The sequence below is a fragment of the Mustela lutreola genome, chromosome X (genome assembly GCF_030435805.1).
Source record: "Mustela lutreola isolate mMusLut2 chromosome X, mMusLut2.pri, whole genome shotgun sequence".
Classification (NCBI taxonomy): Eukaryota; Metazoa; Chordata; class Mammalia; order Carnivora; family Mustelidae; genus Mustela; species Mustela lutreola.
Window position 1 is genome coordinate 60,340,959 of NC_081308.1, and position 13,248 is coordinate 60,354,206.

The 13,248-nt window shown below is 42.2% G+C and overlaps 1 protein-coding gene across 1 annotated transcript in view; it reads left to right on the forward strand.

Moving 5' to 3' along the window:
- AR (androgen receptor) overlaps positions 1-13,248 on the forward strand; it is a 212,310-nt gene that overhangs the window by 182,706 nt on the left and 16,356 nt on the right. The window contains exon 4 of the mRNA XM_059156984.1: positions 10,025-10,312. Coding sequence (XP_059012967.1) covers positions 10,025-10,312 — 288 coding nt within the window. The remainder of the gene's footprint in view (positions 1-10,024; positions 10,313-13,248) is intronic.

Below are 13,248 nucleotides of genomic sequence, written 5' to 3' on the forward strand. Positions count from 1 at the left end.
CTCTATTTTCATATTAGAAAAATTCCGGGTTGGCAGTTTCAAGCATCTCAAAACAACCAGACACTGAAGAAAGGCTGACCTGCTTCATTCCAGAATGAGGGTTCTAGAGGGTTCTAGTGGATAACTTGGAAACACCTGGAATCTAGAGTTTAAGGCCTCAGATGTTTGCTCATCAGTTCAGATTCCAGTTTTGGGTCTGGGGGTTACTTTCTAGGTTAATGACTCCCTGAAATGGGACTGATCATTTCCCTACCTGACAGGATGTTGTGAGGACTAGCTCTAGAAGTAGTATCAATTACCATTCATGTAGTAGTATCAGGATTGTTGATTTCTGTAATATGACTTGGCATTAGCAGAGTGCTTTTTGATTATTCTTGATTGTATGTGATAGCACTCAGGTGGATGGACGCAGTGAAGCTCTGGTTTGGTTGTTTGCTTTCCACAGCATGCTGCCAGGAAGAAGCTTTGCTGTGGGGACTCAAGGTGCTACCTAGAACAAGAAGCCACTGTGCCTACCTGAGGCTCCTGTGGCCATTTTTACTTGGTCATTATTCAGATCATGAGTTTCCCCTCACCTCTGTTCTGCTGGACCACTGCCAAGCACTTTTATTTTAACCTCAGGCCCCATCACAGAGATGAAGGCAGTAGCTGATCCACGTAAGTTTAGTAAACAAGGACCAGATTTCTGCTTCTTCTGCAGGAGCAGCCTTAAGAAGCCAGCTGGCCCCTCTCTCTAAACAGATCAGGGAACTAGAGTCAGTTATTTTCTCCTTATTCCCAAAGTCAAGGTGATTCTGTTTTCAGAAGCACATATTCTTAACCCTTTCATGAAGAGGGAGGAAGGAAAAACCTAAAAACCAGTGCTCCCTTCTCTTATTTCCTACTGAACTTCGGATGAAGGACAAAAGTGGATCAGACTCAACCCCTTACTTCTAGCCTTAGTGTCCCCACAATAACCCCAGTACTCATTCACACCATCCACTTGCCTCTTCATCAGGTGTGAGGTTTTGTTCTTTTCTCAAGCCAGTGTCAAACTTTACATTATTCTAAGAGAAGAGGCACTTAGAGTTTGTAATGTCCTGCTATTCTCTCTCTGCCCCCAAAGCTCCATACTGGAATAAGTTTCCTTCTGGTGGATGTTCTGTGAGACTAGGGGCAGACAAACATGAGAGTGAGAGCATTCTTTTTTTTAAAAAAAATATTTATTTATTTATTTGAGAGAGAGAAAGTGAGACAGAGCATGAGCGAGGAGAAGGTCAGAGAGAGAAGCAGACTCCCCGTGGAGCTGAGAGCCCGATGCAGGACTTGATCCCGGGACTCCAGGATCATGACCTGAGCCGAAGGCAGTCGTCCAACCAACTGAGCCACCCAGGCGTCCCGAGTGAGAGCATTCTTTTTTTTTTTTCTTTAAAGATTTTATTCATTTGATAGAGAGAAATCACAAGCAGACGGAGAGGCAGACAGAGAGAGAGAGGGGAAGCAGGCTCCCCGCTGAGCAGAGAGCCCGACGCGGGACTCGACCCCAGGACCCCGAGATCATGACCCGAGCCGAAGGCAGCGGCCCAACCCACTGAGCCACCCAGGTGCCCCCCGAGTGAGAGCATTCTTTCTGCCTTGCCTGGGGCTTGTATTTTCCACCCTTTTCCTTCTCCAGTCTCCACCTACACACACACACACACACACACACACACACACACACACACACCCCCACTGAGCCACCCAGGTGCCCCCCGAGTGAGAGCATTCTTTCTGCCTTGCCTGGGGCTTGTATTTTCCACCCTTTTCCTTCTCCAGTCTCCACCTACACACACACACACACACACACACACACACACACACACTCTCTCTCTCTCTCTCTCTCATTCTCTCTGTCTCTCAATGCCTCCCTCTCTCCTTTGCCTTCCTCCATCTTCTCTCCTTCCCTCCTCTCTCAATCCCTCTCTCTCCTTTCTCCCTCTTCCTCCCCACCTCCTTTCTCCCTCCCTCCCCCTCCTTTTCTCCTTCCCCTGACTCAGCAACATTCTGGAGAAAAGCCAAGGAAGGACTTTAGGAGGGAGGGGAATTTCCCACTCCTTTGGACAGAATTTTAATCTCCAGTCCAAGGAGAGGTTCCCTAATGTGGACTGAAAGGCTAATGTAGTTTATTTTTTAACTGCTTTCAGTTTGTTTGAACATTGCATATTTCTGCTAGTGTATTTTGCCTAATAAAATCATTAATATATCAATGGTATTTTCTTATTTACAACAGACTGACAATTGAATTAATGCTGTTAACTTTGGGTCTTTTTTTACTTTTCTCTTTTTCTTTCTTTCTTTTCTTTTTTTTTTTTTTCCCCCTCTTGTTTGCTTTCCAGGTCATGCTGACCTGTTCAGCCTGGACTGTTTCACATTTGTTTTTAATGTCAGTTTAAATGTAATTGTAAAAGCATGTATGCTCTAAATTCATGTAGTTACTTTTTCCAGTGGAAAAGCCTGGTATGCAAAAGCATTTCTAGGCTCTATAATTTCACATGAGCAGATTTTTGGGAATGACTCTGTGCCCCTCACCCAGGATGGCATCTGGACAGTGACTCCCTTTCTTCTGGCTCACTCGTGAGAAAAAGACTTGGAAATAGTTTCTGCCAGATCCTGTGCTTTGGCAAGTCTATGCAGCATTGCATATCATTCTATTATTAATTACGTTTACTCCTCCATGAACTAAAAACCATTAGACTAAATAGTCCAAAATAAACCTTGAAAGATAAAATTTGATACTCCTTTTTGCAGACTATTTCTCTGAATCAGAATTGGGACTGGGAGGAGAATGGAGACATGGGGGAGAGGACCAGGGAGCCTTCTTGCCTGAGAAAATTTGGCCTACACTTTTTAGTGTACACTTATATTTGGATACACCCCTTACTAATCTTTAATTCCGTGCTTTCCTATGACTAGCTCTCTTCCCTGCCTCTTGTCCTTGTCCTGTTTCTTCCCCACTCCTCTCCAAATGACCCTCCTCCCCATTAACATACTATTCAACCAGATGAAATGGAAAGATTACCACCCAAGAAGTCAGGATACCTGGGTCTATTTTGTGATCTGCTACTATCTAACTATGTGATGGGGGCAAAACACCTTTGACCTTCAGTCTACTTACCTTTTAAACATGGAATGATATGAATGGGAGAGGAAGGGATAGACAAGATCTGGGGCCTTCAAGTATTTTCTTGGCAATGTAGCCTTTTCGTCTAACAAAATCTGACAAACAGTCCCAAATGTAGATATGGAATAAAGCACTGCTGTTCTGCTTTGAAAGAAGAAATCATATCCACAGGCCCACTTTACCTCCTCTCAGTGTCCCTTAATGGAACTTGTAGACCTCTCAAGGCTCTACTGTTGTAGTAGATTTGATGTCTGGGGCTCTTATAACTCTATCTCCTAAATGATTTCAGTCCCCGTGGAAACTCTGAATGTTTCATCAGTTACCTTATTCAGAAAGTTGTTTACCTGCATAAGATAAAGGGGGTGAAGCAGAGCCATGTGGGGCCCAGCAGCTAGCAAAAGTAAAAGGCATAATTTATTGACTAACGGAATTTGCTCTGTTCTAAGCACCTTTGTCTTAGCATGCTTTCTCTTCTGGAAAATTACAACAGCTCTGTCAGATGATCCTATTATTATCTTAGGAGTCTGAAAACTGTCAGTTTGGCCCTCAGCCTTTGGCTTGAGACCAGATGCCCAAGGTGGAAGGCAATATTTCTTATAGGTTGCCACCCTAAGCCATTTTCCAGAATGCTTTCTAACTAAAGATCCATTATTGGAAGACGTCATAGCCTGCCCACTGGAATACAATTTTACCAGGTTCAGAGCACTTTCACTGAGATCATTTCATTTCCTACTAATAATAATCCTATGCAGTAGTCAGGTCACATTGGAGCCAATATATAAATGAGAAAACTGAGGTGCAGGAGAAGTCAAGGGATATGTCCAAGGTCACATATCCTATAAGACTGTGAATTAACCACCACAGTAATAAAAAGCCCTTTATTTTAAATAACACTGTAGAACTTTGATGTCATCATTGTGTTGAGCCTCCTTATGTTTAGTGTATTTTTTCATCATGCTTCAATCTTGGAGAGTCTTTCTGGGGATGTAGAATCGGCTCTCTACTCCCAGGTGCCACCACTATAACTATATATTCCTCATTAAAAACTTTATTATTTAGGTATTAATAATATCCCCCACTTTACAGATGAGGAGATTTGGGTACAGAGAGGCCAGGTCTTGTCCAAAGTCACACAGCTAATAAGCATAGAGCCAGGCATACAACAGATGGTCTGGCTCCAAATTCTTTGCCTTTTATACATATAGGAGAAAAGCAAGTGCAAAAGAAGGAAAAGGGTATTCCCGAGGTTCTATAGTGAGCTCCCCCTGAATCCTAATCCAGTGTTCATCTGACCTTCTAAGCCTAAGGTTGTACAGTGAGATCCCCTGACTGTAATCCTAGTGGATGAAAAGATAGCTGGCATGATGTAAGCCAGAGGCCACAAACTGGTTTTCCCCAGGCCACTATTCACTTACAAAATTGTTTGCCCAGCACAGTCTTTGTTCAGAAAATTGACACAGACTGCCCCTAGGCCAGGCATCAAGTACTTTTCACTTTCCCCAGCCTACCTTATTTTTGTGCACTAGGCTATTTTATTCATTTACATATCTGCCTGACTAGTGAAGATATATGAATTCATGACCCCTTTATTTAGGTAAGCACTGTAATATACAAGCCACTGCATACACACATACTCAAATACACGGAGAGAAAGAAGTATGGCCGAGTCTGGTTTCACAAAGAATTTGCAGCCTTGCACCAAACATACCTTGATGTTTACTTAGCATTTAGAATTACCCTTAAGATCTGACTTCAGTTTTATAGGCAGTTATGTGCAGAAGAAACTCCTTTGTTGTTTTTCATTTTATAATGTGTTATCCCTTCCCTTCTCTGCTATATCTGGTTCTCTTAATCCTGCACTTCCTTCTTCCCCATGCCTGAGTTAGGGCGCCTGCAAACCATTCACTCCCTACACTTTAGAAATGGTTGAAGAGTGAAGGAGTCATTTTAGAGGGCTCATTATATGCTGGACATTCCCTCATTTAGTTCTCATAAATGTCCTAAGAGCCAGGTAGTGGTACCCCCACTTTACAAGTGAGGAAGCTGAATCTCAGAAAAGATGAAAGATCAAGGAGTTCAAATTTGCTAAGCTAGTAATTGACAGAGCTGGGATTTGAACTCAAGATCATCTGACTCTGAAATCTATCATCTTGCCCTGTACCACACTCCCGTAAGGGAAGTGTAGTAGTTTTTATGGCTGCAAAACAAATTACCACAAACTTAGCAACTTCCAATAGTACCTATTTATCAGTTCACAGTTCTGTACATCAAAATCTGACAAAGCCTGACTGGTTTCTTAGCTCAGTGTTTCACAAATATGAAATCAAGGTATTGGCCAGCCTGCATTTTAATCTGGAGCTCAGGGTTCTCATCCAAGTTCATGTGATTATGTCAGGATTCAGTTCCTTGCAGTTGTAGGATTAAGGCTCCCATTTCCTTTCTGGCTGCCATGCAGAGGATGCTCTCAGCTCTTAGAGGCTGTTCTCCTTCCTTGGTGTGTTGTTCCCTCCACCTTCAAAGCCAGCAACAGAGACTCTTCCTTATGTTGAACCCCCCTGACTCCACAAATGTCTTTCCAGAAAGATCCCAGTCCCTTTTAAAGTTCATCTGATTAGGCCAGGTCCAGCGAGGATTACCAACCTTAAAACTCCATTGAATTATGACCTTAATTACATCTATCCAACACTTTCACAACCACGGGTGTTTGACTAAATAACTGGAAGAAGATGTGTGAGCAGCCAGGGATTAGGACTCCTGGGTACCATCTCAAAAGTCCACCTACCACAGAAAGTGATTCTTTTGTGCTCCAAATGTTATTGTGTTGTATGGAGAGGAGAAATATCCTTGACCTTAGAGAGAGTGAAGCAACTTTTCTAAAACTTTGGGAACTTCACCTCACTTTGCCTTTTCCTTGCCTATGGATGAGAAAGCCCTTGTCTTGAGGTGGCAAGGAGTGAGGCTGGAACAGTACCTAAAGATCACAGTGGCTGTAAAAGCGGCACATAAATCACATCTACCTCTCCTTGGGGATGCACCTTGGAACCTAAATTGAAAAATCTGTCTCTGGTGCTCTAGAGACAGCCCTTGCAAGGGTCTAATGCTACCAGGCTGAAAAGTGAACTCTCCATAGTATCCAGGCATCAGGATCCAGACATCATGTCAGGTGCTTCAATCCCCTAAATAGCTGGTAGGAACAAGGAAGTAACTTGCCAGTGGCCTTTTGTTGTCACTGATCTGAGACTGAAAGACAGGAGAGAGATGCAAAGCAACTCAAACATTATTAGATTATCCACTTTTACTATCCCTTTTCTCCTGGCTTCTCAATTTAAGTAAACTAAAAGATCTCTCCTATGACAGGAGCTGGCAGGCCTGTACCTCACATGAAAGAGTTAGAGCTGACTCTGGGGCTCAGGTGCAGGAGGAAGGAGGGGTGTGGGGGTAGCCTTCATGGAAGAAAACAAGGCCTTGGGCATTGAGTTACAGCTGAGACTAGCAAGCCTCATTGTCCAGCATTCCAAGTCGTCTAGCAACATGCTGGCCTCTGCTGCAGAAAGAGAACAGAGGATCCCCTGGCAGAATGAATGGAATCTGATTTCAATTACGTCCAGTACAGTCACCCTCTTCAGGCAGAGAGGCCAGAACACCTGGTGCAGCTCGGGCCACTGTGGCTGCAGGGACAGCACATTACCCAGGTCCTAAACCCAAGTGGGAATGCAGCTGCTTTTCCTCAAACCGATACCATTTAAGTCTAGAGGAGGAGGATGTGAAAATACCAGCCAAGTTCTCATTAGCACTATGCAGAAAATGGGAATTATTTCATGTTGATGGACTCTCCCCACAGTCTCTGCACATATTGATCTTGCCTCTAATGAGTTTGCTTAGGTCCACGAGTCATCACCCTATTGAGATCTGAGTGGGAGAGTTGAGGTGACAGAGTGTACTTCACTGATTGCACCAGGACCAATTGCTTTGTCCCTGTTCCTTTTAGAAAAGTCCAAGGATTCATCTGTATAAAATTTATTTAGATTCTTTTCTTCTTTATCAATAGCATGAGTAGGGTATGACAAATGAGACAGCTGCCCCAGAGAACAGTCTAGATTCACAGCATTATTCCATAGAACTTTCTGAGATGATGGAAATGTCCTGTGTCTGTATTATTGAACACTTGAAATGTGGCTAGTGAGACTAAGGAATTATATTTTCATTTTCTTTAATTTTAACTAATTTCAGTTTAAGTAGCTCCATGTGGCTAGTAGCTACTGTTTTGGACAGTGCATATCTAGAAGGAGCTCAGAGAGGTAAGTACTGTGATAGAGTAGAAAAGAACTAGTCAAAAAGAGAACCAATGTGACACAGGGAACCCTGGATTAGAAATAAAAGCCCTGGTTTTAGTCTTAGCTCTACCACTGGGTGACCTCACTCTTTCTGGCTTCAACCTCCCCAACTTCGAATTGAAAGGTTGGATTAATGTCAGAAGTGCCAAAATGGTAGCTAAGGACTGAATTTAACTTTGGAATACAGATGAGTTCCAGGAAAATCTTTTAAATATTATATGAATGCTTTCTAGGGTTGTATGTATGTGCATGTGCACATGCATGTGCATGGCAAGGGCAGGATGGCAGGTAGTCATTTACTCCAGGTTACCAGAGTTCATCCCATTCTCCTACACATGCACATGCACACACCACTGCATTATCTATGTTTACCCTGAAGGTATATTGAATCTGTGAGCTTTGGCTGAGACAATTTCTAAAGACCCTTCCTACTCTGTCATGCTTTGAATTTTTAGACCACTATAGTGCTCCAAACCTGTTTCTACTTTGGGCATATGACTAGAGGATTTTCATAGTTTCCTGCCTCTTGTCTTCTGATTTGATGCAGTTACTGAAGTTTGGAGTTAAGGGTGAGAATGGAAATCAGGGGGGATGTAACTTCATCCCCACTCCTCAACTCTGCTGTTTGGCTAGAAGTAAGATTCAGGGCTTCAGAGAACTTGAGAGGCAACATGATGTAGTAGAAAGAGCATAGCTTTTGTAGTCAGCAGACCAGGTTCAGATTATTGGGTTTTCTTTCTTTAAAAAAAAATATTTGTTTGTTTGTTTGACAGAGAGCAAGAGAAAACACAAGCAGGGGAAGTGGCAAGCAGAGGCAGAAGGAGAAGCAGACACGTTGCTGAGCAGGGAGCCCAATGAGGGTTTCGATCCCTGGACCCTGGGATGGCGCCAGTGCGGGGTCAATCCCAGGACCCTGGGATCATGACCTGAGCTGAAGGCAGATGTTTAACTGAATGAGCCACCCAGGCACCCTAGGATTCCATTTCTTGATAGCCGTGTTTCCTAAATTTATTCACTTGTAAAATAGGGATAGGAAATATTCCTAATCTCCTAAAATCATTGTGGAATTAAATGACATAATGTGTTCATAGACTGAGGCATATAGAAGACCCTGAAAAAATAGTCACCCTCATTTTTCTTAGTTCCCTCAGGCAGAGGGCTAGTTACATCTCCTCTAGAGGACAGAGATGTAACTAGCCCTCTTTCAGGTTGGAATGGCGGACTACATGGTCTGTCGGCTTCTGAGCTCAAGGCCAGAAACTGCTAATGTTGAGAAAGATGGGGTCTACCTTTAGATACTGTACCAAAGGAACAGACCCAGTATGCATGGCCAGTCTGTGAAGCTGGCTACAAGAACACATGTCAGCCATGGGTTCACTAGATGGCGAGACATTTTGGGGGCCAGGCCTCTATATCTGGGAGAAGATGGGCCAATAGCTTCCATCCTGTGCCTTTGGTGGAAGGTGGGAGGTGGGAGTTGACTGTGTGTGTGCGTATCTCCTGCCATCTTGCACTCTGGGTTGATTTTCCAGTCTCCTCTGTTATTTTACCCTGAGTACTCTGTGCTCCTCTTACATGATCAACCCCACCATTTTCTCCTTCTCTATCCTGATTGTTGATCTAAATGTATGGTCCATTCTTGCATTGACTCACCAAGTTGCACTATGACTGGAGTTTGCAGGACTTATTTTTCTAATTAAAGCTGAAAATCAGTTCCAGGTAAGTATTTCTAATATAGGATCCAGAAATACATCAGTGACAGGTTTTTTTGTATATATTCATTTAAATTGAGCAATCAACTTATCTCTTTGGTTTATTTTTATTTATAATTATATAAAGGGATTAGAAATAAAATGGTTTATGGTTCTCCCCAGTGCAACTGCCTATGCTAGGCCTCAATGTTATGACCTCCTCAGTTATGTCTACATATGCCAGTATAAATACTAGTAAACATCAGGATGCTCATGCACCTCTAAATTGTGTGTGTGCAAGCATGGGGGGGAGGGTAATTCTTAAGGTTTAAATTTGGAATTCATGTTGTTTTAAAAGAAGCTATTTCTATCATCCTTTCTGATGGCTGCCTCTTAGTTTGGGTCCCATTTTTCCAGTCAGGGATATTCTGTTACTCTTTTGATAATATTGGGGATTTCAGCTCTTTAGCTTCTCAATCTTCTATTTGTTAAAGAAAAAAATCAGTATGTGTGTTACAGTGTATGTTCAGCTATGGGCATAATGTTTGACAATATCTTAAGCTGTATAGTGTTCAGTAGAAAATACTGTTACACCAGAAAATTCCCATTTATTAAACCCAAAATGGGATTGAGGAGAAAGCAAGATATGAAAGTTTGGGTTTAGTAGGGATTTGTAATGATAAATCATTCATTCATCCAGTGTTTAAACTGAGCACTTGTCCTTAAGGAGTTTAGATTCTGTGACCAGGGAGAATGAATATCCCTTATTTTCTTAGCTTGGGCAATTTTTCTAACGGGGTAGCTGAGTGGTGTGTTTGGCCATTGAAAGCAACTTCAAGTTTTCCTTTCCTCCCCTATAGCCCGGAAGCTGAAGAAACTTGGTAATCTGAAACTACAAGAGGAAGGGGAAGCTTCCAGTGCCACCAGCCCCACTGAGGAGCCAACCCAGAAGTTGACAGTGTCACATATTGAAGGCTATGAGTGTCAGCCCATCTTTCTGAATGTCCTTGAAGCCATTGAGCCGGGTGTGGTGTGTGCTGGACATGACAACAACCAGCCTGACTCCTTCGCAGCCTTGCTTTCTAGCCTTAATGAATTGGGTGAAAGACAGCTTGTACATGTGGTCAAGTGGGCCAAGGCCTTGCCTGGTAAGGAAATGGGAAGTGGGGGCATGGGATAAGGGAGATCATATTTAGCGAATTGCTCCTATGGGCCTGCACCATGTCCTAACTCATGCAGTCCTCAAAATCCTATGGAGGGGAGAGCTTGGTATAATTCCCACTTGAAAAATAAGGAAACTCCTAAATCAAGGAGAAGAGCAGCATGATAGAGTATCCTGTGTTTCTCACATCTGCACATTATGGTTATGTTTGCCTGTTCCACCTATAGACATAGTCAACAAATTTCCCCATAATCACAGATCACATGGAAATACCCTTGTATGCCTTAAGGTACTCTTCTACATGCGCACACACAGGCTTACCCACAGAGACAGTCTTGAGCTTGACTGATATTCGGTCTTCAGTATTACCCACAGGAGTCATACCATGGGAAGCCTTATAATACAGTATGGTAGAAGGAAAGAGTTGGGAGTCAGAACGCTTAGGTTCTAGTCTAAGCTCTGCTGGTAACTCATTGTGTGAACCCTTCCCGTTCTGGGTCTATACTGTGTGAGAAGTAGTTTGGACTAAATTGCTGGTTGTCAAATTTTGCTTCAAGGAACACTTACTGTTCTTTAAACTGCATTGGGAATTGTAGTAGGAGGTAATCTTAGGTGATAATTAAAGAAATACAAAGTGTTTGTCTAACTTCTGTTTGGTTACCACCATTGACAGGGAAATCACTCTCTCCCTAGGCCATCTGCTATTTGAGCTGGTCTGATTATTAGCATATTAGAGCTTGCAGAAGCCTCAGAGCTCCTCTATCCAAGAATTCACAACTTTTCTTTAGCAGCCCAACTCTTTAATTCTTAAAAAATATTAAAGCCAGTGCCTCTCCCTCACTACCCTGAGAGAAGCTTCGGGTCACTCTTGCAGAATCTTAGGGCTCCAAGGAGCACAGTTTGGAAACAAGTGAACCATAAACTCTTTAAGGGTTGTCTTAATCCTAAAATTCGATGACTCAAAGATTATTTTGAAATATCAACAACCTAAACCTGTTATGGAGTCAAAGATTAACCTGCCTTCTAAGAATAACTGCCATTCAGATGGAAATTTATAGTGAACAAAGCAGTTTCATTTATATTACCTGATTTGATCTTCATAATAGTCTTATAAAGCAGGGATTTTTTTTCTAATTAACAGATTAAAAACATTAAAGCTCTAAGCAGTCATGTGCTTGGCCTACAGTTACACAGTCTGAAAGTTGCAGGGCTGGAATTCGAGCCCAGGTCCCTTCCTAATCCCAAATGCCCTCCTCTTTCCACTCTACCCCTAGTCTGTGTGATACCCCTGTAGTTCTGGAGACCTGGGATTTACAGTGAAGGACCAAAACCTCATCCAAGTCCATTTGGGTCATAATATGATCTCGTTGCCTTCAAAGACATTGCATGTTGGCTGTCAAGCCTCTGTTTTGACTTTCTAACTCACAAGGCCCAGTTATAGCCACCAGACTATCCTAACACCTTCCTCACTTGAGAAGCCGAGGTTGACTAGCCAATAAGATCACTGGGAAAAAGACCTAAGGACTCTGGTTGTGTATGCAATGTGTTCACAAAGGGAGAAAAGAAATGCAAAAAAAAGAATTAAAAAGGAAAGTTGTTTGTATTCTTATTACTTATTTGGCCGGATGTCTTGAGGTCCTTTGCGTAACAGAGAATCAGCTTAATCTTTCCTACCGGTCGCCAACCACTTAAATTATCTTATTTATGAGATAGAGAACCTTTTCAAAGATGTGATTCCACTTAATCCTCACAGCAGTCCTGTTAATCAGAGAAGTTATTACTTCCATTTCAAATGACAAGGCTCAGAGAGGTTAACTAAGTTGTTCCATTTGGTCACTTAACAGATGGAGCCAGAATTGGGGCTTACATTGTCTGATTTCTAATTTGGTGGTCTTAACAACAATCTAGTGCAAATCATGATAGCAGAATTTATATGACCTAGAGTCACTGGCTTTCCTCAGCTCAACCTCCAGAATGGGAAACCTTCTCCTTACCTTAACAAGTCTGTAAGTCAGTATCAGTCCACCATCTAGCTCAACCAAGGAGATGATCTTTGACCCTGGGTCATTTAAAATAGTATCCTCAAAAGAAAGCCAATTGCCACATTCAGAAGAACTGTTATTCATATCATCAGTAATTATCTACTAGTTCAAGTTACTTGCTCACTAAACAGATTGAGTTCCTATCTTGTGTGAGCCACTGTGCTAAGCATCTACACAAATTCTGTTGTCAGTTTTCTGTGATGGTGATGATATATGTAAATCACCTAGAATAGTACCTGGACATTAATAAATAATAACTATCAATTGAGAGTAGGTGAGTAGATTGTTTACAAGCACATTTATAATCAGATGTTTCTGGTTTGGAATCTCAGCTATACACTAATTGTGTGACCTTGAGCAAATCATGTGTCTTCATGTGCTTCTGTTTTTTCAGAGGGGGTAGAACAGTAACTAACTTGCTAATTGTAAGTAACAGGGAGCTTATGTAGAAAGAGGATAGGTCATTATTATGAGGCTTTCACTAAAATCAATTCAAGCTGCCACCAGCCTTACCTAGAAGTTCATGCATGGGTCCCAAGGATGCTTTATCTTATGTGAAGACTTTAGCTGTCAGATGTACTATAGCAGTAAAGATTTCCCAACTGGCCGCTCTTTGAACATATTCTCCCAGACTAGATAGGGGACAACAGGTTTCCGTTGCAGATTGCTGAGAAATTATAATTGACTGAATTTTATTGAGAAAACAGAATCCCAGTAACACTTTCTCTGCTTCCTAACCTGTTGGGTATGTTTCAGAACCTGACAATGACTCCTCTCTATTTCTCCAGAATAGTGTAACACAGTAGCAAATAGGTGTTAAGTGAAGGTATGCTGAAGGAAATAGGCTGGAGCTACTCTTTCTTCAAGTCATCTGTTACTT